The sequence below is a fragment of the Pseudochaenichthys georgianus genome, chromosome 7, assembly GCF_902827115.2.
Source record: "Pseudochaenichthys georgianus chromosome 7, fPseGeo1.2, whole genome shotgun sequence".
Lineage (NCBI taxonomy): Eukaryota > Metazoa > Chordata > Actinopteri > Perciformes > Channichthyidae > Pseudochaenichthys > Pseudochaenichthys georgianus.
The window spans coordinates 22922120-22945526 of NC_047509.1; the positions used below are offsets into that span (position 1 = coordinate 22922120).

The 23407-nt window shown below is 39.4% G+C and overlaps 1 protein-coding gene and 1 long non-coding RNA gene across 3 annotated transcripts; one reads left to right on the plus strand and one right to left on the minus strand.

The window, feature by feature from the left end:
* plekhn1 (pleckstrin homology domain containing, family N member 1) lies at nucleotides 1-13124 on the plus strand. 2 transcript variants are annotated; one of them, XM_034087578.2, is made up of 16 exons: nucleotides 1-165; nucleotides 1877-1967; nucleotides 2165-2326; nucleotides 3260-3340; nucleotides 3855-3945; nucleotides 5770-5903; nucleotides 6452-6598; nucleotides 7782-7862; nucleotides 7967-8042; nucleotides 8315-8460; nucleotides 8706-8858; nucleotides 9489-9731; nucleotides 10253-10408; nucleotides 10858-11106; nucleotides 11331-11391; nucleotides 12277-13124. In XM_034087578.2, the coding sequence occupies exons 1-16, from the start codon at nucleotides 92-94 to the stop codon at nucleotides 12459-12461; spliced, it is 2130 nt and encodes a 709-aa protein (XP_033943469.1). In that variant the 5' UTR covers nucleotides 1-91; the 3' UTR covers nucleotides 12462-13124. The 2 variants fall into 2 exon arrangements, with proteins under 2 accessions (XP_033943469.1, XP_033943470.1); XM_034087579.2 differs by having other exon boundaries at nucleotides 10861-11106.
* A 740-nt stretch (nucleotides 13125-13864) lies between these two features.
* On the minus strand, nucleotides 13865-20435 carry LOC117449013 (uncharacterized). Its single transcript, XR_004552436.2, has 4 exons — nucleotides 20351-20435; nucleotides 16116-19938; nucleotides 14672-14788; nucleotides 13865-14570 (listed from the first exon to the last, which is right to left on the minus strand). It is a non-coding gene; the product is annotated as an uncharacterized lncRNA (long non-coding RNA).
* Between the last annotated feature and the right edge of the window lie 2972 nt (nucleotides 20436-23407).

A 23407-nucleotide genomic window follows, 5' to 3' on the forward strand; every position in this document is an offset into this window, starting at 1 on the left:
TGAGCATTGCACTCTTGGATTACATTCATCCATCACAGAAGGAGTACAGTTTGCCTTCAAAGCGGCACAAAGCCCAACAGAGCACGGCAGCATGGGGAGCAGCATGTCATGTGTCCCCCAAAACAATTTAAGATATTCCAGCAAGAGTTTCATACGCAGAAACAGGTAAGAACAATCCAGCTTCTCCAGGTGTTCTTACTGTACTGAACTCATTGAGTGACTTGTGTCCTCGGCTGTTATTTTAGACTGTGTTTCAGCTGGAAGGAATTCTTGGTATTTCTCTGCGATTTAACCGGTGGGGTTAAACAGAGGTTGTGAAGTTTGTGAGGCCAGGGTCAGGATCATGTGGTAACACAGGATAGTCCCTCAGTCGTGCCTGAGTGGTGCCCTTCTGGCCAACGGTGTCAATGATCCAGTTACCATTTGCCTCCTCTTTGCCAGCTGTCAGTGAATCTGGTTTCCCTCCGAAATCAGGACTTGACCCCATTCATTATTAGGATCACATGTTAGCAATTATAGTTAATAGCTGATCATATTTGGTTGTATGACACCTGATATGGAAGGTAATAGCTTGTAGTAATCTATCTTTAGAAAACAAATACAGGAGCTGACTAACATTAATGGGTTATTCTTGGTCTTCTGTCTTGTTTTCTTTCATCCTCAAGGATTATATGCCTGGGCATGTTACCCTCACACTAACCCACAATGCTGGACCAACACATCTGACTCTAATTAGTCTCTTCCTTACTCTTGCTCTCTGTGCTGTGTGATGATTCAGGGTCTGGTTTTGTCAAACGTGCCATTTACCTCTACATTTTCAAATAAAAACAGACGCCCTTTAAAAACAGTTTGGTTTCAGAAACCCAACTGCTCGTCATACTTGAACACTGATACACCTTCCAAATTGGGTCAATGGTTCAGTGTGGACAATGCGTTCAGTGTTCCCGTTTCCTGTGTACCCTACTAACTCTGTGTGTTGGTCTGTCAGGCCAGGCTTAGGTATTCCCCTCAGAGAAGGAGTGAGAATTGGTTGAATGCCACTGCAGTGACTTGGAGAATGTTGGGTGTGCAAATACGCTACCTGTCTATTATCTACATTCCTCTTTCACTTTGCAACTGCATCAGAGTGGTTTTCCTTTTTTCCCTGTACATAAATGAGTTCTTCACATGGTCTTCTGGAGGAAAGCATCACTCACTAAACACAAATCAATTACTAATGCTGGACTTCCTGATTAGACAGACCTTGATTCCCACCATGCAAACAAAAGGCTGCGTTGTTGCGGACCCCGGACATACTATATGTGCAGATAAGCAGATCAACTACAGGCAGAGCTTGTAAAAGCCTTATCATTGCCGTGAGGGAGCTTCCTCATAAATATGTGACACTAATGGTAACAGATGAGGGTCATGTTAAACAAAGAAGGGCATTGAATGCTGATTTTCCTATGCATATCCTCACTATCAGAAACACAAGACATGATTGTTTTTATCATTTAAATGGCTGGCATTGATGAAGTGAGGACCAAGAAAGGGGCTCTGTTTAGATGACATGAGACACAAATCACGATTTACAGTCATCAATCTGCCGTGAGATCTGTCAGGGAGTGTAGATTCAGTGTGCGACTTAATGAATAGGAAAAAGGGGAAACACCGAGAAATAAGTCCCTGACTGAATTTAAAATGCAACACAGTAGAGCAAGGACTGTTGTATTCAGGTCAACTCTCCATCTGACAACAGCAGATGACAGTAAACTCCCAGAAACAGGAAATATTCCTTGTTCAAACTGCGTTGGGTAATTAACTGAACAGCAAACAGAATAGATGGTAAACATTTGGGATTGAGTGGTAAAACTTGGTTTTCCTATCTCTCTTGCAGCAGCCGCCTGTTTCGCAAGAAACATCCCCAAGAGGGACAGGAAAAGTCCAACAGCATCATTAATATCCTGTGCACTGTCACCCCCAGAAAGGTAAGAACTTCAATCAATATCTAGGAGATGGTGACGGCATGAAACTCAATAGTTTGCTTCCCAACAAAATAGCTCTCCTATAAACTGCAACCTGTTTGCAATTAGATTTTTAGTACTATGTGTAAATTAAATGTAACAGCAGGTCTAACTGGTTTACTCATGTCATGTCTAAACACTAACATAATGACTGGTTGCAGGAAATGCACTATAAAGATCTGCAGAAGATAGACAACATAAAATGGGATCCTCCGTTCCCCTACGACCCAGCCAGTGGCTGGAAGAAGAGCAGCATCAATGTGAAGAATTACGGACGAATGATTCACAGCTCCAAAGTTCGTTTCCGTTTCCTTCACTGCCAGGTGAGTGGTGCAAAAGTACTTTTTAATGAGTATGTTGAAATATCCGGAAAGCAACTATAAAGATAACTAAACTAATGCTGCACAATCCAGATTGCGGTTAATGAGGTCTTAAAACAATTGCCAAGCCCACAATTACACATCATGCAAGTCATATTAGGGTGTCAACAACAAAAATAACAAACGAAAAAAACAGGTGGAGAGGAACAGGATGTTACTCTGCAGCTACCAAACACAAAAATCACTGCTGGTATTGACGTGGTGGCTGGTGAATAATCCAATTCATTCTCAACAAAGCTAACCGCAACCTATGTTTGGACATGCTCGCCTCTGCTACAGTTGTGAAACAACTCCAAAAGAAAACCTCAGGGTAGAGAGAGTTCCTCAGATCCCAGAGACTGATAGAGGACGTGCCGGCTCAGATCCGTGGGAACTGCTATTTGTCAGAGCTGACACAACAACTCTGTCAAAAACTAAAAAGTAAAGATTTATTGAAGGAATACCGTCATGGCAGCAAAGAACACATTGTGTTATAACAGAAAACACTATCACACAGGAAGGAAATATGTATTACTAAGTAATTACAAATGAAGCCATACATGAATCACTAAAGAAACAAAGGGATTGTTTTGATTAGTAGATGATACAAGACCAAACTGTTCTAGAAATAAATACATGATAAGCATACATAATCCCTGTCAGGGTTTCAAAGAATAATACATTTTTATCAGCACATATTATGAATATATTTTCTAAATAAATGTTGGCCAATCTGTGAAATCACCTGCTGTACTGTACACACATGTCAAAAAATAAAGTAATTATTTTCTTGCTAAACTAATTCTGAGACAGGACTAACTATATCAGAATTTACATGCAACTGTAACTCAAACTTTTTATTAACAGTTCTTAAATAATAACTCTCGTTTTCTGCAGGATGTACATGACTGCTACCTGGATCTCTTTCAGACGCATCTCCATTTTGTCTCCAACAACACAACTGGACTGACATACCAGGTGAGTTTTTTTAAGTAATATTATATAAAACATTTTTAATCCATGGTTTCAGGGTATGAGCTCACCTCTAAATCAGGGGTTATTTGTATAGTTTTAATATCCCTCTAGGGCAGTTTGATGTTAGGTCATACTCACTTTGACATGCCTACCCTGCCAACCAGCTTTGCGTTGGTAAACATGATGATGATTCTTCACCTGTGTCATAAAGCATGAGCAGCCATTACTCATCATTTTACTTTGTCTGTGGAGAAACCAACTCCATGTAAAAAAAAGACAACTAAGCAGCACCTGTATTCAGTATTAGTCAGAATATTAAAGACGGCAAATGTCAGGCAGACATAAATACATCATCGATTTACGATGCAGACTTAATTTGATAGTTACAATTTAGAGCTGAATAGTTTGCTCAACAAGAGCAAGGGAAATGTTGCAGACACTGCTTTTGGTATGGAATGAGAAAATGTTTTTGTTGTCCAAAGAAGCGTGGTCAAGCTTTTTGTTGTTTTGTGTGCAGGGAACTCTTCCATTGAAAGAACTCAACATCTGCAACCTGCAACAGAACTGCAACCACAGCCAACCCCAGGAATTCGCCTTTCAAATAAACGGTACGTTTGGCTAGAGAAGACACAAGTGGGTGTTGGCACAGAGCCCTAGAATGTTGTAATCATCAGTTTTGAGTTGTATTGGTAGTTTTGAATTAAGCTAATCAATCACTCAGTTTACAGACTAGAACCAGTTAATCCAACAGGAGCTTCAAACTTCTAAAAAAAAAAACGGAGAAGGAACAAGATTTGTAGAAAGGGTTCTGGTTATTTTGCTCATATTATCTAAATCTAAAGTTTATAATCTGTCATTAGTTTTAGTCCTGCTGGTAGTCTTTGTTTGTCACTTGATCAGTTAAAGATCAAAGTAAACATTCTCCCAACACAATCACAGGATATTTTCAACTGCAGCATTTCCTATGTTGTCACATTCCAGTGATTCAAAGGTTCTTCACCTCCACTCAACCCCAAGACTAACTAGAGCTGGGCCCCCTTCACCCTTGGTCAGGGGGACAAACCCGCATTAAAGGCTATAATGCTTGTTAGACAACAGGTGCACTCCAGTCAGCCCAGCTGTCGCGCAAAAAAGCCAGGCAACCACTCTTAGCCTTGTCAGTCACTTTATATAATCTATGGCGCATTTTGAAAACAAATGTTCAGGTTAAAGTCTAGTGGGAAATGCTACTTAGCTTTGGACCTCTGGATGAATGAAAACAATCTTAAACTTGACTTATTTTCATAACTAGAAATAAGATGTTGTAGTGATTAGAGGGCTTTGGTCTTTCCTGGGAAAAAATGAAAGTCTCGGATTGACGTAACATTGGGAGAAAAGTCAAGCCCAGTCATAAAGAGAGTCTGAAATCTGAATCTTTTATTAACACGTTGGTGTTGCTTTGACATATAATTTGACTTTGCAACTTCCCGGATTAAGCTTGTTTTTTTGTGGCATTACCGTTGTTTTAATAGCTCAGGGTGAACCTTTATTTACTTTATGGGGGCATCATTGACAGGAAACATAGAGGAAGCATGACGAAATCCTGAGTCAAGTATAGGGTCTCATGTAGAGATTTCCTCCTGCGCCTTCCTCTCAAGGAACTGAGAATATGAATCAGCTTGAGTGTATGCGCTGTTGGTGAGTTAGACGGTGACAAAGCAAACACAGCATGAGAGAGATGGTAAGAATTCCCGGAAACCTTCAGATGGTTAATGTAGCTGTTAGATAATGATACTTAATTACTTTGAACAAGTTAATGGCCTCAGTAAACTGACTGTTTGAATAAGACAGTCTCATTATGTGCTTTCAGTCCACTGGCTTGAAATGTGGAGAAACATAACTTTTACGGGAGTAACATGGTCAAGGTCTAACATTAAGTAAAACTAGGATGGGAAACGAAAGTCAACAGATAAGTCCAGAGTGGTAAATCCAGAGTGGTTGCTTATTAAGGAGCAGTCAGTCGACTATGGTTCCCAACAATTACAGTACAAAGCCATGGGGTTAGAATGAAATAGGCTATCTCTGATGGTTATCTCTGGTATGTGGCGGACTGATAGATAGAGAAGAATTCCAGCTTTTCATCCCAGGTCCTGCTCATTTTTGGTAAGCAGTTTATGGGCAGGGGGGGTTGGAGAGTCTGCTACAATTTTTAAATTCCTAACAAGCATGTCAGGGGGAACCATCCACATGAGGTCTTAAATGTGGTTTACCGTCTTGAACATGTGCTAACATTTATTGTACTTATTGCACACCGTGTTCTAGACAGTCAGAAAAGAAGATTGTGTATGCCATTAATGATTTACCACCATAGTTGAAATCTTTCTAAGAAAGGCTCAGAAAAAAAGACTTGGGGATGTATTCCCATTTTTAACTTGTGACTTTGCACCCTGCAGGTGTCGGCCTTAACCCCATCATCGTCTATTGTGCCAACCAAGAAGAAATGGACCTATGGTTTGGCCTGCTCAAAGAAAACATTGAAGCCAATGGGGGAACTGCAATTGCACCCGAAAACTACACCAGAGTGAGAGTAAGTTCAGCAACACTAATACCACATTGCCCGCAAATAGACTTTGTTATATCTTCAGGGTGCATACAAAACTGGCTCCTGGGCTTCAATAATAACATCCCATTAAAAAAAAAAATCTAACAAGCACTTGGATTAGCCTGGAAATAATTAGTCTAGTCTTTAACCACTTCTGGTATACACAATGCGTGTGTGGTTGTATAGATGAGATGAGTCAATTAGGTCACTGCTGGCTCTCCCTGATGCCAAGGTAATAGGGAGTGGCATTGACCGCATCACTGCTTACATCAAATCTACAAAAGGCTAACGTGCTGACTCCACACCCACAGGTGGGAAATGGCTGATGAAAGGCATGAACCTAGATCTGTCACGACAGAAGAAAACAGCTGAACTGATGATCCATTATAAGCCTTAGCTTAGGAGCCTTAATAATAAACAAACGAGTGACATTCTGAGAAAAATATCTAAATCAACACTTTTACATTTGCTAAAGGGTAAAGCACTATTCATATTTACTTTGTTTATGATTGTCTCCTTTTCAACTACTACAGCTGAATCAGAATGAGACTAAAGGCAGAGAGGAGCTGAGGAACTCCATAAACAGAGAACCAATCTATGAGTGGGAGGGCTCCCAGCGGGACAGCTTGGGAACCATCATCCATGTCACCAAAGTGCAACTACAGCACCTGCCCTGCCAGGTAAGACATTGCTGCTGCTTATCAGTGAATCACTGTCACCGATCAAAAGGAAGTGAAACACATCATCTTGGTTGTTTCCCTCCCATTTATGGAAATGTACAGTACAGCAGACTGTAACTCGTCATAGATACAGGTTTTCATGTCTGGGAATTTTTCACATGATGTAAAAAGCAGGATAACATCCACTCTAAATCCAGGTGACTCATAGTTTTTAAATTGTGCAACACATATTACCTCAACACAATGAAAGGAAAGGGTGGAACCCATATTTTTAGCAAATGGCTCCTTTGGTGCAACAATATTATCTTTATTTTCCCGTCAATGTGTAAGACAGTGTCAGACACCTGCAACTAACTTTGGAAAAACATATGACTCCTTGTTAACCAAATCACAAATAAATAATGCTGATACAGCTTCACATAGCAGCCAATAAAAACACTTGTCATGACATGGCTTGCATGAATATCTGTAATTAATTCACTGTGGGAAATAGCGGCAGCCTGATTGAAGTGTGTGAGATTTAGGGCCTGGGTGTGTGAGAGACATTGGTCCAGCTCACGCAGTGACTCGACTCACCTCACAGCTGGAATGTCAGCTGTCTGTCCCGACACACCCTCTGAGAGGGAGAGGAAACATAAACTCTAAGTCTGCCGCACCTTTAAATATACCGCTAACTGGTTCCACTGAAGATCTTACTGGGATTTAAACTGTGCCTCTCAAAAGTATATTTAAAGGGCACAATTTTATGTTTGCACAATGTGTCACAGTTTATTCATAGTCGTATCTTCATCTTCAGTTATCAGGACTTATTTTCTTACCTAATGAAAAAAGTATTCAGTGTCATTCTTCTTTTATAATGCACATGCAAATATTCCAGAGATAAATTACATTTTTTCTCTAAGTGATTTAAAAAAAAAGCTCACCTTGTACATAGATGAAAAATGGATTTATCCACATGGAAATAATCTCTTGTGTTGCTTTATAAATGTTAAGATGCATGGTTGTTATTTTATTGTCCATAAAGTGTAATTTAATGATAAAAAGTAAGCAAAACATGGTTTAATGGTCATAACATACAAATGACAATAGTATTCTACTCAAGCATAAGAAAAGCACTGTTCCTTTTCTGCAATGAAACCCAACTACATAAATCTTATTAGCAGCTATAATCTTGTGTCTGCAGGAACAGAGTGACAGACTGCTGGTTATGTATCCAGCGACGCTGATCATCCTATCAGAGGAGAATGATGCGCTCTTCTATAAGGTAACATTGACCTTTCTGTACAACCTAATCATGTCCTGATCTGTATGCATACAGTATGTCAAGTGTTTGCAAAGACTTGTGTTAAAGAGTCATTATGATTACAGGGGAAACTTGAACTGAACATGATTTCTGTGACCACACCCTGCCAAGACGTCAAGCCCAACACCTTTATGATTGAAGGTAAATTCAGTGAATCATTGTGCTGCTCTACTTCAGTTTCGTTAGCACAGTGGCATTTAAAAAGCCATGTTAAATGGATTTAAATGTGTACATTCTTATGCATGTTTCAAGCTATGTGGCCTTTTCACTGAATCTGCTAGCGTCACAGAGTGTAACCCGCCATGAATGAGTTGGTTTTATCCCCAGTGAATGACAATCTGACTATGGCACATTCCAGTGAGCGACAGACCGAATGACAGGCTTTGTCCCCCCCCCCCCCCCTCTCTTCCCAGGGAAGCTGATCAACCCCATAGTGGTGTCGTGTCTGGATAGGGCTGAGTTCTGCGACTGGATCCAGCATTTCAAAAGTGCTGACGTGCCCGTTCTCAGCCCTCCACCACCTGTGTATGACATCATCTACACCCCGACGCACAGAGAGGTGAAGCCCGCCCTCCTTCCTTTTTACAATACTGGAGTATGACGAAAAGTGATAAAGACATTGAATGTAGCCATGCCTCTTTTGTAAATTAACATTCACCATGACTATGTTTAGGATTTACAACTACTGCTGCTACTCAGTCAACAGTCCAATAGAAGTCTGAGAAAGTAAAAAAGTTTGACAGCTTTGCTCATTGTTCCTTAGTCAAATATTTAAACAATATTCTTCTCCCCTTTAATTCATAGGCTCCACAGTTTGAGAGGTGGAGTGGAAACAGCCATGGACGCTCTGAGTCTCTTAAGTTTAGCCAGTCTGGTAGTGGATTTGGGTCCCACAACCTTCAGTTACCCATTCATGAAGACAACCCTCTCTCCCCAGGATACACCGAACCCCTCTGTGTAAGTCAGCTGTAATTCAAGTATCCTTTAACTAATAACCTAAGCAAACACACCAATATTGGCACAGATATAAATGTGGTAGGAATTAGTTGTTCATTGCTAAAAAAAAAAACTGTGGAAAAACTGTGGAAAAACGGTGGAGCTGAGCAGCAACTGTTTTCTTTCACAAAGTTAATTATTAAGCCAGGTCTGGAGACCAAACTGCTCACGTTTCAAATGCTTAGGAGATGATCCTCCGGCCGTCCAGTAAAAACATTCAAAACAAAGTCAGATTTGTTTTACTAAAACAACATAAAAAGTTTTCTTGCAAACTTCAGTCTCTACAGTACTGAAGCACTGTGCATTATCAGGACTTATCACCAACTCCCCCAGGACAGTGGCTATGCAGGCTGACTCCAAATCCAATTAGCATTAAGTGTAGAGGGCGCAGTGCCCAGAAGACATGTTTTTTACAGCTCCTGACCTGAACTACCAACCTCCCAAATTAATTTAATGTAGTGGAGACCTGTTTACAAAGAAACAAAACATAATGAAAATATCTATTGGTGAAGACAGAATAAATAGTTCAAAAGCTAAAAGACAAAACTTTGGTCTGACATTTGCCTTGGGTGTTTTTGTCTGTCCTTACAGTACAGCTCAAGTCGTCCTTCCTCAACTGAGACTGCCCGTCTAGGCAGCAGGAACAACAGCGTGTCTTCCCACACCAGGCTTGAGCGCGACCTACGACCTTCGTCACTGCGCTACTCCTCCCCGCAGCGCAGCTCCCACCTCCAGCCTGCGGAGAGCGCAGTGCGATCTCAGGTCTACAGCACACCCTACTCTGCTCTGCATCGTGCCAGCCCTCAGCGGCTGGAGAAAGCTCCACTTGTAAAGGTAATTCAGTCTGGCGTCTAACTTGCTAATATTCCCATTGAGAGTGCTGACTTATTTTACATGTCATGTGAACAGTAACTAAAATAGGCACAACCAGTAGGCTTAGAAAGGTCATGTAAATGGTGTTAACAAACAGAGTAATGGAAGCATTTCAGCAGATTGAGGTTGACAGATAAATCTTCTTCATGGTACCAGTGATAAAAGGTCTATGAAAAACTTAAGCCACCAATCAGAGGAAAATTGTATCCACATATTCTTATGGCAGTTGGGAGTTCAGTTTTTATACACAGCCGTGACAGCTGAATTTGATTTGTGAGACAACAGATTGCTGTCACACCAGCACTGCTGCAGATCATGACATGGCATGGGTCCAAAACCTGTATTTGGTAATATGATCATACACTGTGGCTTATGTGATGGCCTTCTTTGAACTACGTGAGAGAGAGACAGATAGAGACAGAGGGAACATTTATTTTCATCTTATCGCTTGGTGTTTAAAACGTTGAATCTTTTGTGATCAGTCCAACAGCTGGAGCACCCCTCAGACATCCTTGAACGTCTCACTAAACACCCCCCAGCGCCACTCGGACATGTGCGCCCCCCGACAGCCCTTGTCACCCCTGTACGATGAGCCCTGCAGCCCCGAAATCTACTCCCTGGATAAGGCCAGACCAGTGGTAAGTGGGTCAATGATACTGGATCCATAGACTCCATTTACACCTGCACAGCCTGTACAAGATAAAGCAGTGTCCAACCTCAAACGCACACTTTCAGTTAACAACATTGCTGTTGATGCAGAAAAGTGGTAAAGAAAAGATCTGAAAAATGTGCGAGGGCTCATACACTACTAAATGTAATTCCAATTTGTTAAATAAATAAGAAATATGTTGACCAAAATGTATCATAGCAGCTTTACCCTTTTCCAAGGTCCATTTTACTACATGGAGAAATGATCGTGATTGTTCATCATCATATTATCGTTGGTCATTATTATCATTATAAGGTTCTTAATTTGGATTGGTTGAAAAAGCAATTTTTTGCATGACAAATTACCTCAACTAATCAAATTATACTTGCAGCTCTACTTATAGCTTCATACTCTGACACATCTTATTCTGTTCTTCAGCAGAAGAGCTGGCAAGAGCCAATTCAGCACCATCAACATCAGCAGGGCCCCCAGCTGCTACCCTCCTCCTTCCAGCTCCAGACCCCTCCCATGGGCAGGCGCGGCAGGAGAAGCCTGATCCTGACCAATTCCCAGGGACAGGCTCTGAGCCTGGAGATGGAGACTCCTCAAAGCCAAGCCGAGCAGAGAGCAGAGGCCGTGTCAAGGCTAAAGCTGCTGCCTGTGCCCAGCCAAGTTCAAGAAGAGCAGGTGAGAAACACATAGAAACTCCCAGAACACTCTGGTTTCTGGAATGCTTTGGCACATAGTGCAACAGCAACGCACTGTATGGTAGCAGCGTGTGTATATACTTGATCTGCAGATAATATTTGAACAGGTGCCACAGATGAAACAGATATTATTCGGAATGTGAGAATGTTTGTTATACATGATCACAGGAAGTAACTTTCTATTGCTTTCACATCTTTTCATAGATTCACTTCCCGTCAAGCTCTGCAAGAAACACCTCCCAGATGCCTTGTGGTTACTCACCAGGTAAGAACTGAAGGCATGCAATCATAAAACTGACAATAATTCCTCTGTTTATTTTTAGTGTGCAGAGTTCAAGTATGATTATAAGTTATGACAGAAAAATCATCCATCTTGTCAGAAGAAGAAAAAAGGCAGTGCTTTCTTTTCTTGACACGTCTAAACTAAATTTTGATTTCTATTGAAAAACAATGGGCAGCTATAACACTGCATCCATATGTCTTCACAACTCTGCATTATGAATACCATCACTAGCAGCCACCTTTCAAAATAGCAACAAGGACACAGGGCATAGCTCACACTCCTTTACACCTTAAATCAAACACTGTATGTATGCACTTCGGACTGATTGAACTCTTGGGGCTGTCAGCAGGTAGACAGAAGGCCAAAGGCTGCTAAATTGGAAATGCAGGAAATGTGCCAATGAAACGGTGCTTAGAGCAGCTCCAAATGCCATTGTGCAGATGTCCCATGTGGGGGAAAGCCAAGTATAAGAGAGCACTGTTTGACAGACAGGGTTTGCTCCTGCACTGTTATGCACGGCACACAACTGTGTAGGGTTACGAGCGTATCTAAAGACTCATATAAAATAGAACAAACTACTAAAACTTACCTGGCTATTGAAGGTGACTTTGATTTATTCTAACATGTGCAAGGACCCAATTAAATCTTATAGTTGCATGTTTCTGCGCCATTAGAAAGAGAATATTCATAACAAATGAAGGTAGTGACATGTGTGGCATGTTACACTACTAGTTTTACAGTGAGATTATATTTTGCCAATCACGCCATACATATGTTGGGAATGTATCCATGTTTATTTCATTGGGGCGAGGTTTGTCTTGCATTGTTTGAAACTAAAAGTCTGTGAATCTTCTCTCGCTCTTATAGATCATCACTCGTACCTTGAACCCACAGAACCAGATGACCAGGAAATGGACTATGACAACATTTGGGAGTACGACTGTAATACTGGTATGATTCAGCCAGCGTCTGGAATTTCGACACAGTGGGCAGGATTAGACTTTGGGGCCAGAGGTATTGGTGCCATGGCAACCCAGCAGAGATGGTCATAAAACAAAAACAATAGCCCGGCACTCGTCTGGACGTGTGCAAACAACAGATCTCTATCAGAGGGATAATAAAAAGCCAACTAACACAGCCAGTGTTGCTCCTGCTGCATACAGTATGAACCAACAAATCCCATGAACTGCATTATTAGAGGCTGAGTAGTCAGGCGGAGTAACAAAAGTGCAGGAATGAACAGGAACAAGCTTAACACAAAACGAAAGTGATAGACAGACTTCAACTGTATGTTTGATATGTAGCATCCAAGAAAAAGGACACACGTGTAAAAACGGTTTTTGTTAATTTTGTATATCTTGCATAACTGCACAACATGTTTCAACTTTATGCAGTCCTTTTTTTATTTTTAAAGTATTTTCTAACGTGTACAGTTTACTTATTGTACTTTTTTTATTTAGTTTGTATTTAAATCTATAAAAAGTATTCCACCAGGGCTTTTTATAGTAAACGATGTACATTTTTGTAAATGTTGTATATTTATTATTTTATTATGCTACATTATCAAGGAAAACATGTGTGGCTTAAAGGAGTGCCTTATTATGTGCTGATATTACCACCACTACTACTGTACTGTGTTGATACCTGTGTGGCTTCCTTGTTTTATTTTTGTGTGAGGTGTTTATTTATATTTGAAAATAAAACTGGAAAACATTTCTGTTTTTTCTTATTCTAATGAAACTCCTAAACGTGCTACAACAATGCATATTTTTATACTGTCAGGTATCAAATGACATGATATTAATATGTATCACAACATACAGGTGATGATATGTTAATGCACAAATCAAATGTGTTCACAACTCGTTTTCCAATACTTCCAGAAATACATTATCTAATGTTTAAATTGTAGTATATAAATAGAGGAGGTGCATCAAATACTTGTCAAGAGTTTAAGTTGGACATAAAACAAACACTGTAGATCCCGCATGGTAATGACATTAACTATTTTCAAGATTGCATAAAAAATCTAATCAATTTGGTGTTTTTTTCTGTCAGAATACAGCTCCATAGGTTGTGCTCTGCTGCATTTTCAAATTATATTTTATTGCTCAACTTTGCTATCTGCTGGAGAAAGATATTTATGAATCCTGGAGAGGACAGTATCTCAAGTGAAAACTGATCAAAAAAGTTAAATAAAGACATTATTAACACACATTATGATAATTAATATCTTGTTCTAATATTTGTGGGATAAAATGAATTTATAGAATGGCAACTAGCTTTTCAGCTGTATTAGTTCAAGTTCGTACTTGAGTTTACGTTGCCCTCTAGTGTTTCAAAGTCTCAACTTCAGGTCTGAGTATTATTGTAAAAAATAAGAGATTGCACGCTACGACAATAGTATTTACTATAGTAAACTCACATTCATCAACATCTTGCAGAACAGTCTTTATCAGAAAATGTTGTACAGCCATCCAAAAAAATACAATCAACATGAACACAAAATGTCCTTCATGAATTACATAACGGAATATGTTACGTTTATTAGTATGTTTTGATTAATTCCCATTTTGGAAATCATTCTGATAGATAGTCACCATTTTAATTTGTAAAATAAATGTTTATTTCGTTTATGTAATATTTTACACAGTAGTTTTGAAAAAAAATCAACCAGCTAAAATAATGGAACGGGATAAAAACAAACCATCCTAAACGCTTCAAATGCCTTAAGTTAATCATTTTATCACATGTCCATCTAACATCCTAACTCTGCGCAGTGAATTTACCTTTAATCTCTCTTCAGTATGCACATACTGAAACCTTATTTACACATATCTAGAGCTTTCTTTCTGATAAATACACATCTGGTCTTGCCTTTGGTCTTTCCATATTTACTATGAATGCTTTCAGACGTTAAAGGTCAAAATAACAGACACATTATTTAAATAAAACCCTTTCCCATATACATTCAATGGTAGGGTCAACTTAACAAGAACCAATTATAGTGCAAATATGTAATGCAAACATTTAACAACACAACCACATCAAGAATCAGACGGCAGTGTACTTCAATTTCTTCTCACTTGTTGCAGCCTCCATCTTGACGTATTTACGCAGGTATCTGATGGCTGTCAGAGCACTTACATTTGCCAGCAGAACTGTGTGAGATTACATATGAAAAGTGAGAAATCAGCTTAATCATGAGACTTTGAGTCCAAAGGAAAACAATTTATGTAATGCTATATATAATCAGACATACCAGCCTTCCATGTGTCTCCAACTTGTGGGTTTGCCGTCTTTAGCACCCACGAAGCAAATGCAATACAAACCAGACACATGTCGGACTGTCTTAGAGGCAGGAGGGAGGCATCCAACCCTAAGAAGAAAGTGAAAGTAGCCTATCATGGAAAACATTTTAAAATATTAATTGTGTCACATACATTTAAAATAACCAGTCACAGAGCAGTCCAGTAAAAAGGTCAAGGGTATTATACTTGTCACTGACACTGCAACAGCTGAGCACCAGCCCTCGATAATAGGAAGGGATTTCCTGTTCTGTCACACTGTGACTCAGTCAAATCCTAGCCCCTGCACAGATTACTTTAATGCTAACATACAACGCTAATTATTGTTACTGATATTTTATAATATGATTCTAGTGGCCTTAAAGAACATTCTCACAGGCAGCTACTGAACATGATGTGGTATATTAGTAGCGTGTAGGTTATTATCTTAATTACAGCTCAGTGGAAGTTCAAGAAGAGGGGTTTACATATAGACACCTCAAGTCGAGGTACTTTGTTTTTCCTTTGCAGCCAATCAAATCGAGAGCTCTTTACTGAGAGCTTAGGGAAGACACTCATTAAGTGAAGTCAAGTTATCACGCACAACACAATCCTCTTAGTTTTCACTGTTACGTGCCTGCAGTCTCGTCCTTGTCCTCTGACAGCTGAGGTTAGAGATATGATGCCCCGACTCTAACAGCTGACTTAGAGGATGACATGTACTACATTACAACTGTCCATGTGTGCTAAAAGCAAAAAGAGCTTAACTAATAGAGGTAAATACATTAGTTATTAAATGTGTATGTTTATATATGATTCAAATTCAAAGATATCTCTGTAAGCTTGGTTTGTGTCAGTGAAACTGGTCAATAGTGGTAAACCAGTCTTCAGATTGATATACACTACTTTTAAGCCTAGAAATTTGAACTTAAAAAATAAAAAATTTCCATGGCAACAATAAACATCACCCGTTGACCAGTAATTTATTTTTACATTTGTTTGCTTACACTGTAGGACTGTATTGTGCAAACTTTAGTAATTTAATACTGCCTCGTGTCGTGTTGATTACACACATTCTCTTCATCATCAAAACCCTACATTTCGCCTACATTACCCACAATGCAACTACAGATAGCCACCAGCGAGCAAAAAGCAGAGATGTTAAGTAGGCGACAGAGCTGTTGTAAGATTACTTCTTTCTTTCTCCACACCCCCAGATTTTTTAATGTTCAAACCTATAGTCTTTAACTGCAATTCTTTATTTGAAAGCCATTACACAACTTTTTATTCACATATGCATTAGCCTGTAAACAGATTTTGATGTGTATAATAAGTGCAGCTCCCCTTTAAATCAATTTAAGCGTGATAGCAAATCTGAGATCTTTTGAAAGGAGAAAGTTTGATCACAGATTGACTTACTTGGATTTGAAACAGCCGTCTGTAAGTCCTCAAAACTGAAAGGCTGATGCCTTAGTTGTGTGTAGATCCTGTTGTCCAGGTGGTGGATAAGTGGATCAGCCAACATGATGTCTTGATTTCCCAAAGCATTTATGGGATGAACTATCCTTCCAATGGATCTGCCACTTTGACTCACAGGTACACTAGATAGAGGGTTTGAGAGAGTTTCCTTGTGAACCGTGCATTTAGTCAAACTCATATTCCTAAAGGACAAAGTGGTATTCCAAAAGAAATTCTGTCTGAGATCTCCATCAGTGAAGAAATGTTCATATATGTCTGTAGAAATATGAGAGGCGCTCGTTGTACGGCTGAATCTGCTCACCACCCTCACAGGACTGCAGCTATCTTCTCCATCAGATTCCCCAGAAGAATCATCAGAAGAAGAAGATGCAAAGAAGTGCTCATAGGCCTCTGGGAACTGCAGGTCTCTAGTACCTGAGTGAGAGTAGGAAATATAGGAACCAGCTCGTCTTTGGTGATGAGAGGGTAGAAGAAGCTTTCTGTATCAAACTCTGAGAAGAAATGATCATAAGTTTCAGGGACAGAATTTCCTTCACTGTAGGAGGTGGGGATGTTATCTGAGGCTGATTGGCTGGGAATTGATGGCTTTCCACCAAAGACATACTGAAATATATTTGAGAGAGACATTTTGTAGCTGTCTGTTGGAAATGAAGATAAAGAGTCCAAGTTGTTGTCTTGCTTAGGCATGTGTCCAACACTGTGATGCTCTTCTTGTTGGAATTCTCCTTCGTCTACCGTTTGTAAAGTTGGGCCTTTCCTTTTGTAGCAGAACGACTCATAATTAAGGGCATGTAGATTGTCAACGCTTACATTTTTTGACATTTGTCTTAGGCATGTGTGAGAACCTGCAGGGAAGACCGGTTGAGTAGTGTCACCAGTAGATGTCAACATCATATTTTCAGGGTAGATATCAGCCTCTAGACTCTCCCACATAACATCACTTGAAGATGAAGAATCTTCCCCTATAACAGAACTTGATTCTGCAGGGTTAGGATCACTGGATATGTCTTTATTGGTTTGTTCAGCCTTGGACTCTTCAGGCTGAGTAAAAATGCCTGAATCTGTCATAGCAGACATGTCCGTCTCTTCACTTTCCTTGAGAGGTGGGAGTGGGCTGCGTGGAACACCATTTCTGATCATTCGTAAACCAAGAATATCATTTATTGTCAGCTTCTCCATCTCACTCCAAAAAGAAGACATAGCGAATACTGAATGTTTTGATGCCTTTTGAAGTTCACATTTTGCATCAGATACTGTGATGACGTCTTCTGTTGTGTCCATTAAATCACATTTTGAACCTATCGAGTCATGTGATACATACTGGTCTTTGGAATCAGATGTGCCATCTCCTTCCTCATGTTTGGATAGTATTAGTGATGTGTTTATACCTTGATCTTCAGGGTCATTTTGATTGACAGATAAACAAGAACTTCCTGAAATGTCTGTGATATTTTCATGTGAGAGTGACATGACAGATTCTGTGTCAAGAGTGCAGCAGGATGATGCTGGTGTAGTATCTAAATGACTTATTAGTAAGTCTTTCGACATGGATGGTTTGGTTGAATTAATTTCAGCAGATTGTGATGCTCCTAATTCAGTTCGGTCACTTGTGTTTTTCTCTGACAAACCATCACATTTGGATAATGTGTGGAGCAACCGGGGATATTCTGTTTGCTGTGCTATAATATTTATATCTGAACTGGAGGGACTTTCAGCCTGATCGTGATTATCAGGCTCATTTCTGGTATCTAAGGATGATTTAGCACAGCCCACTTGACTGGAAATCTCCAACAAGGGGCAGCCTCTAGTTTCTAATTTCTTACATTTTGTGGTGCGTGCATCAACACTGCTTGCAGACAGTGGAAAGTGAGTATTTTCCAGTGTAGATCTATATTGGTCTATGTCACAGTCAATTTCCAGCTGTTGTTGGGGCTCAACCTCTCTTTGACACAGTGTGTAGTTGTCTCTGCCAGAATGTCCAGCCTCTAAAGCCAGGACCGACTTAGCAGCGGATAGTTTGTCATTTTGGCTGACTTCCACCGCGGGATTATTTGACTCTGCACTTGGTAAAATGCTTATTGATTTGACCTCTGCTGTACAGGATCCTAGATTTGGTTTATTTTCATTAAAAATATAATTATTTATTTCATTAGACTGCCTGATACTCCTTGCTTGAATATCATGTCTTTCACAGTTTGCTGTTTCTATTGCCAAGGTTGATATACCAATTACAGTGTTAGTAATTGAATCTGGCAACACAGTTGAATCTTCTGCATGTAATTTGCTACATGGCTGTACATTTGTTGCCACATTACCACTGTTGTTTGATGGTAACAATACGGTGTCTACAGTTTGACTCAGGGGGTCTATTGACCTATTATTAGGTACATTATTTTCAGCCAAACTTGTTGCTTTAAACTTTCCTTTTCTGACAATGCTTTCTTTTGAATATTGATATTGACTGTCAAATGATGGAAAATAATTTACTTTGATATCCTTAGGAGAAATCTTCACTGGGAGATTTCTGGTGGCTGAAAGTGGAGTTAAAGAGGATAAAACACTTCTTTGTGGTTGGTTTAAATAAGATAAATTAGTATTTTCAGATAAACAGAAACTAGTTATTTCTCTCCACGCGACCTGTTCCTCCTCTGAGTCACTCGGCTTCACTAACTCCTGCATCTCATATTTATGCCCAATATCAGCTGGCTCAACATTAAGTCGTCTCTTCCTCCGTCTCTTTCTTTTGAAAGAAGCAGATGGAGACAATTCTTGGCTCGCTGTTGTTGCGTCTGACTGTAGAACTTCTGGGTTTACATTCGGTTTAACTGGTGTCACTATTTCTTGATTGTTTGAAGGATCAGTGCTACACTCTTTACTGAGACTTAATTTACTCATCAACAAATCGTCCTGCTTCACATCATCCAGAAGTGTGCACATTTCCGCCTTTATCACTTTGTCAGAGTGAGGTGTTGTTTCTGAGCATAAAACCCCCTCCAGTGTGTCTTGAGACTGATTCAGCCGTGTTGCTTCGGTGATTATGGCTTCTGTGCAGGCTTCCTCTCTGATGAAGGAACCTGTTTTGGGGTAAGCTGATGTCTTAGTCTTGAGCACTACGATACTGGCTGCAGGTTTAGGGGACAGGTTCGGACCAGGCACGTCTTTTTTCATTGTGTTTATTTTGCCAATGGTGTTGACAGGACTTGTGGTCTCTTTGCCAACTGCTGTTTCACCGCTGGCAGGAAGAGAACTTAACTGGAGGATGTGTTTTGGCAAGAATCTGCTGCTGGCTTGTTGCCCGTCACTACTCCGCTCCTCCTCCTGTATTGCCTCCTGTTTTTTTCCATCTCGCTCTTGGTTTGGCTCTATAAGCCTTTCTGCCTCTGTAAGACTTTTCAGCCTTTCAAAGAATATATTGACAGACTGCAGGTGTATGTCCTCCTCACTTCCCGACAGCACGCTCTCCATTCCACCGATGGTGTGGTTACTGAGGTAGTGCTCCACAGGAGAGCCCTCACAGTCTGGTTGGCCATCGATGGGGCGGTCAGCCTCTGAAAAGCTTGCTGTTAGGTCGACTTTCTGAACTCTCTTATCAAGAATGGACCCTGTATCATCAATGTCACTCATCCCTGAGTCGTCCACACCTAATGAAGGAGGAAGTATGCTACACTCTTCGCACTCAGCAAAAAAGCATTTCCAGTCACGGTCAGAGATGTCCACACTGTATTCAATGTCCTCCATTTTGACTTAGAGGGTAGAATATAACCTGGAAAAAAAATCAAAACAGAAGCACTATATTTAAAAAGTTATCACTGATAAAAGTAAATGTTTTGTTCTTTCAGGTAATTTTTGAAACATAAAATTAAAAATACTTGATGAATATCAAATACTGTCACAAGATAACGAAAAAAAGCCAATTTTAATTATACACAATTTTACTGCACAATTTAAGATACCACTCAAGGGTAACTTTTTAGTTATGATCGAATATGATTTAATCTGATCTTATCTAATAAAATCAGACTCTCTTCAGAGCAGCAATTAACAACTAGTCAGTAAGATTAAACTATCAAAAGTTAATAAAATAAAAAATCTAAGTATTGCAACAGGAAGTATTTATTATCTCTGTATTTCTAGCTGTCTGCATATGTACTTGTAAATCCATGCAGGTTTCCTACCTGTCGTGCTTCAGTTGTGACCCTGCAGAGGCGAAGGTCTACGAAGTCGGTCTTAGTAGCACCATGATGCATGTCCTCGAGTGAGTCCCATGATTTGATAAATATAGAGTGACGCTTCTGATCACGTAATACTCACAACGTTCTTACATCAACCATCTCTCCAACAGAGGTATAACATTTCAGAACTTTAAATAGACTCTCCACTATAAAACTGCTTAACTGGATAAACGGTATATCAGATGTTGTTATTGTTTCATTGGTACATAAATCTGATATATTACTGATCTAGGTTATACTTATTTGCAGAATGTGTTTTTTTATTAACTCTGTATCTGCGGGCTCTAATAACAGTCAGGCCCTCTTCAAGTATGGGGCTGATATGAAGTGTGTCAGTCAGTCGATACCTGAAGTCATGGTGTGACACTGGATCTGAATATTTCCAGACGCTGCAAGAGACCAGAACGATGGAGGGATGTGACCGGAGCTGCATCGTGTGAGGCTCATGTGATTCCCCTTAACCTAAATGCGGATATACATCTTAATTTGCGAAAATGTATTCTACTATCTAAAATGTTGATTATGGATTAACATGTTGTAATTGAGGGGTTCATTCATTTTTAAAGTCCCCTTTCAGTCAAAAATGTATTTTTCTAATTCTGACTTCACTTTGATATTCGACCGTCAGTGCAGAATGATGAATGGGTTTGAAACTAGAAGGCTGTTTTCACATTCTTCTGCTGAAGGGGAAAGGTCCTCTGTGCTCAACTTAAATGTCAGACATGTTTAACACGCGTATGCACCAACATAACTCTGTGACATCATACAGAGTTTTGATGTGTGATGTGTAAACTTACAGTCTGTACACTTCAACTGCGAATGGACTTTTCTGTATAATAAGTGATGGCTTGTATAGAAGTTTTCTTTTTTTAATAGTTTTCTTTTCAGAAATTCTAGATTTTGGAACCTGTTAGTAAACTTTTAAGTAAACTCATAGTCGACTTTAAACTGTAAATGTTAGTATGTCATTGACAAAATTGTCGATCACTAGAATAAGAACCCAAATCTGGAACTGTTAATGTTCAGTAGCTGTTAATTAATAGATTGTGGCCCAGGTGCCCTGCAGCAAAGGTTTATAATCACATATCTGTCTTTTCAACAAAGCAACCCAAACTAAAATGAATTCATAACCAAGCTTTTATTACAGCCTCTAAACTCTTTTTAAAATATGCCTTATTAAAAAGGCAGCAACCAAAAGTCCAATGAAATCAGAATACTGTATATCAAGCTCATATCACCTCCAAGTTGTTTTTTGGAGAATTTCTATTGTAAAAATATTCACGTTTTATTTTACTATACTTTCCTGCACATTTTTACTTCATTTGTGATCTTCCTCCTGTCTGCTTTTCATTTGATATGCCAAAACTTGAGTGGGTCAATCATCCTGATATACAAGTTTACTTTAAATCTAACAAAAGAACATTCTGGTGACCATTGAGAGAAACACTTAAAATCTTGGGTAACTGAAATTATGGCACAGATGTCAGGCTACAAAATTGGGCTTATCTTCTGCTTGAATGTGAAATGTACCATTAGGAAGGACAGCTTATCTGTGGAGGTATTGAGCCTTTGTTTACAGCTATCAGTAAGACTTAGTAAAGACAATGTGATTACGGGTCCATCCATGCTGTGAAAATGTTACTGACACTAAAAGATACAAAGATAACCTATCAGTCCTGATCTCATTATCAACTGTTAAAGTGTACTTAGAAGATGCCTAATGTGCCTTAACTGCAGTTGAATGTATTGAATTACGATGATGGGGTAACATTGGAAATGTAGAAGAAAAATTACCTAACATCATATAATCTACAACATTGTTTGTAAATTAGCTATAAGAAAATGAAGAAATGTTCACATCAAAAGTCACACTTTTTGAAACTTGGGAAATTATTGAATTTGTAAAGTAACATATCAAAAAGAGTTTTCTCAAAGTGCTGCTCTACAGTCAGAATTTGCATCTAATACTTTCCCAGGCTGTAGCTACAGCCTTTATTTGCCTAATTTTCATCACTATAGATATTTATGAGAAAAAAGACCCTCTAATTGGCCAAACCACAGCCTGGGCTATGTGCCCAAGAGGGCCCTCTCAATTCATCAGCTGTGATAAAGGGAGACAAGCCAGGGCCTGTGTGGCTCCTGCACCTGGGGCAGCGGGCTGTTTTGAACCGGGTGGGATTCTGTTTCCATCAACAGGATTAGGCTCTTATGAGTCAGGTCTTGGGAGTTAAGATTGGAATCTGTTTGGGTTGTTTCACACTGGCTAAAGCGACAGAATTTCACCCTAATTGTTTACCATGTCAGCCCCGGCAATTCAGCATCAATTAAACAAAGCCCAGTAAACAGACACATTCAACAGCAGCTGAGTGACATAATGTTTAAACAGAGAGGAGTTTGTGTTTGGTCCCGTTACCAAGCCACCTTGCTTTGTGGCATCGCTTATGTGTGAAACAGGGGTGCAAAGTCTTAATTATAGCAAATAAAGGGTAGAAAACAGAAAACCGTAGACAAAGATTTCTATTATGGATCTTACGGGAGTGTTAAGAAAGGCTGTTTAGCAATTTACAAGGAGGCTAAGAGTGAGAAAAGAGTTGAGACGTTGAGTGGAAGTAGTTCCAATACACAAACAAATGAAGTAATGTTTAAAAAATAGACTGAGTTTAGAAATACAAAAGTAATCATTTTCAAGCTTAGTTAGAAGACATTGTTTTAGAAAAAAGTCTGGTACACCATTCTGTAATTTCTCTTTGTCAGTTGAAATGTGTTGCAGTATGGTTCATGGTTCATCCCATGAACAAAATGTGATGAACCAAACTTGTATTGCAATATTTAAACATGTTAAATGATGATTGATTTGCCTTCTGTAAATATGACATTCACACATTAGCCTACTGGACATTTAGCCTTTTTTTATCCAATGTCATGATTGTCAAACACTCCTACATGTTTATAATGTGGACAGATGTGTTGTAAAATGATATCCTAGGCAAAATATTTGTA

What these genes read in the sequence shown, in the direction of transcription:
- plekhn1 (XM_034087578.2), top strand. Translation starts at nt 92, where the DNA reads ATGGGGAGCAGCATGTCATGTGTCCCCCAAAACAATTTAAGATATTCC. An exon ending in TACAGCACCTGCCCTGCCAG is followed by an intron (nt 6,599 to 7,781) that starts GTAAGACATTGC and finishes TTGTGTCTGCAG; the next exon opens with GAACAGAGTGACAGACTGCT. An exon ending in CAACACCTTTATGATTGAAG is followed by an intron (nt 8,043 to 8,314) that starts GTAAATTCAGTG and finishes CTCTCTTCCCAG; the next exon opens with GGAAGCTGATCAACCCCATA.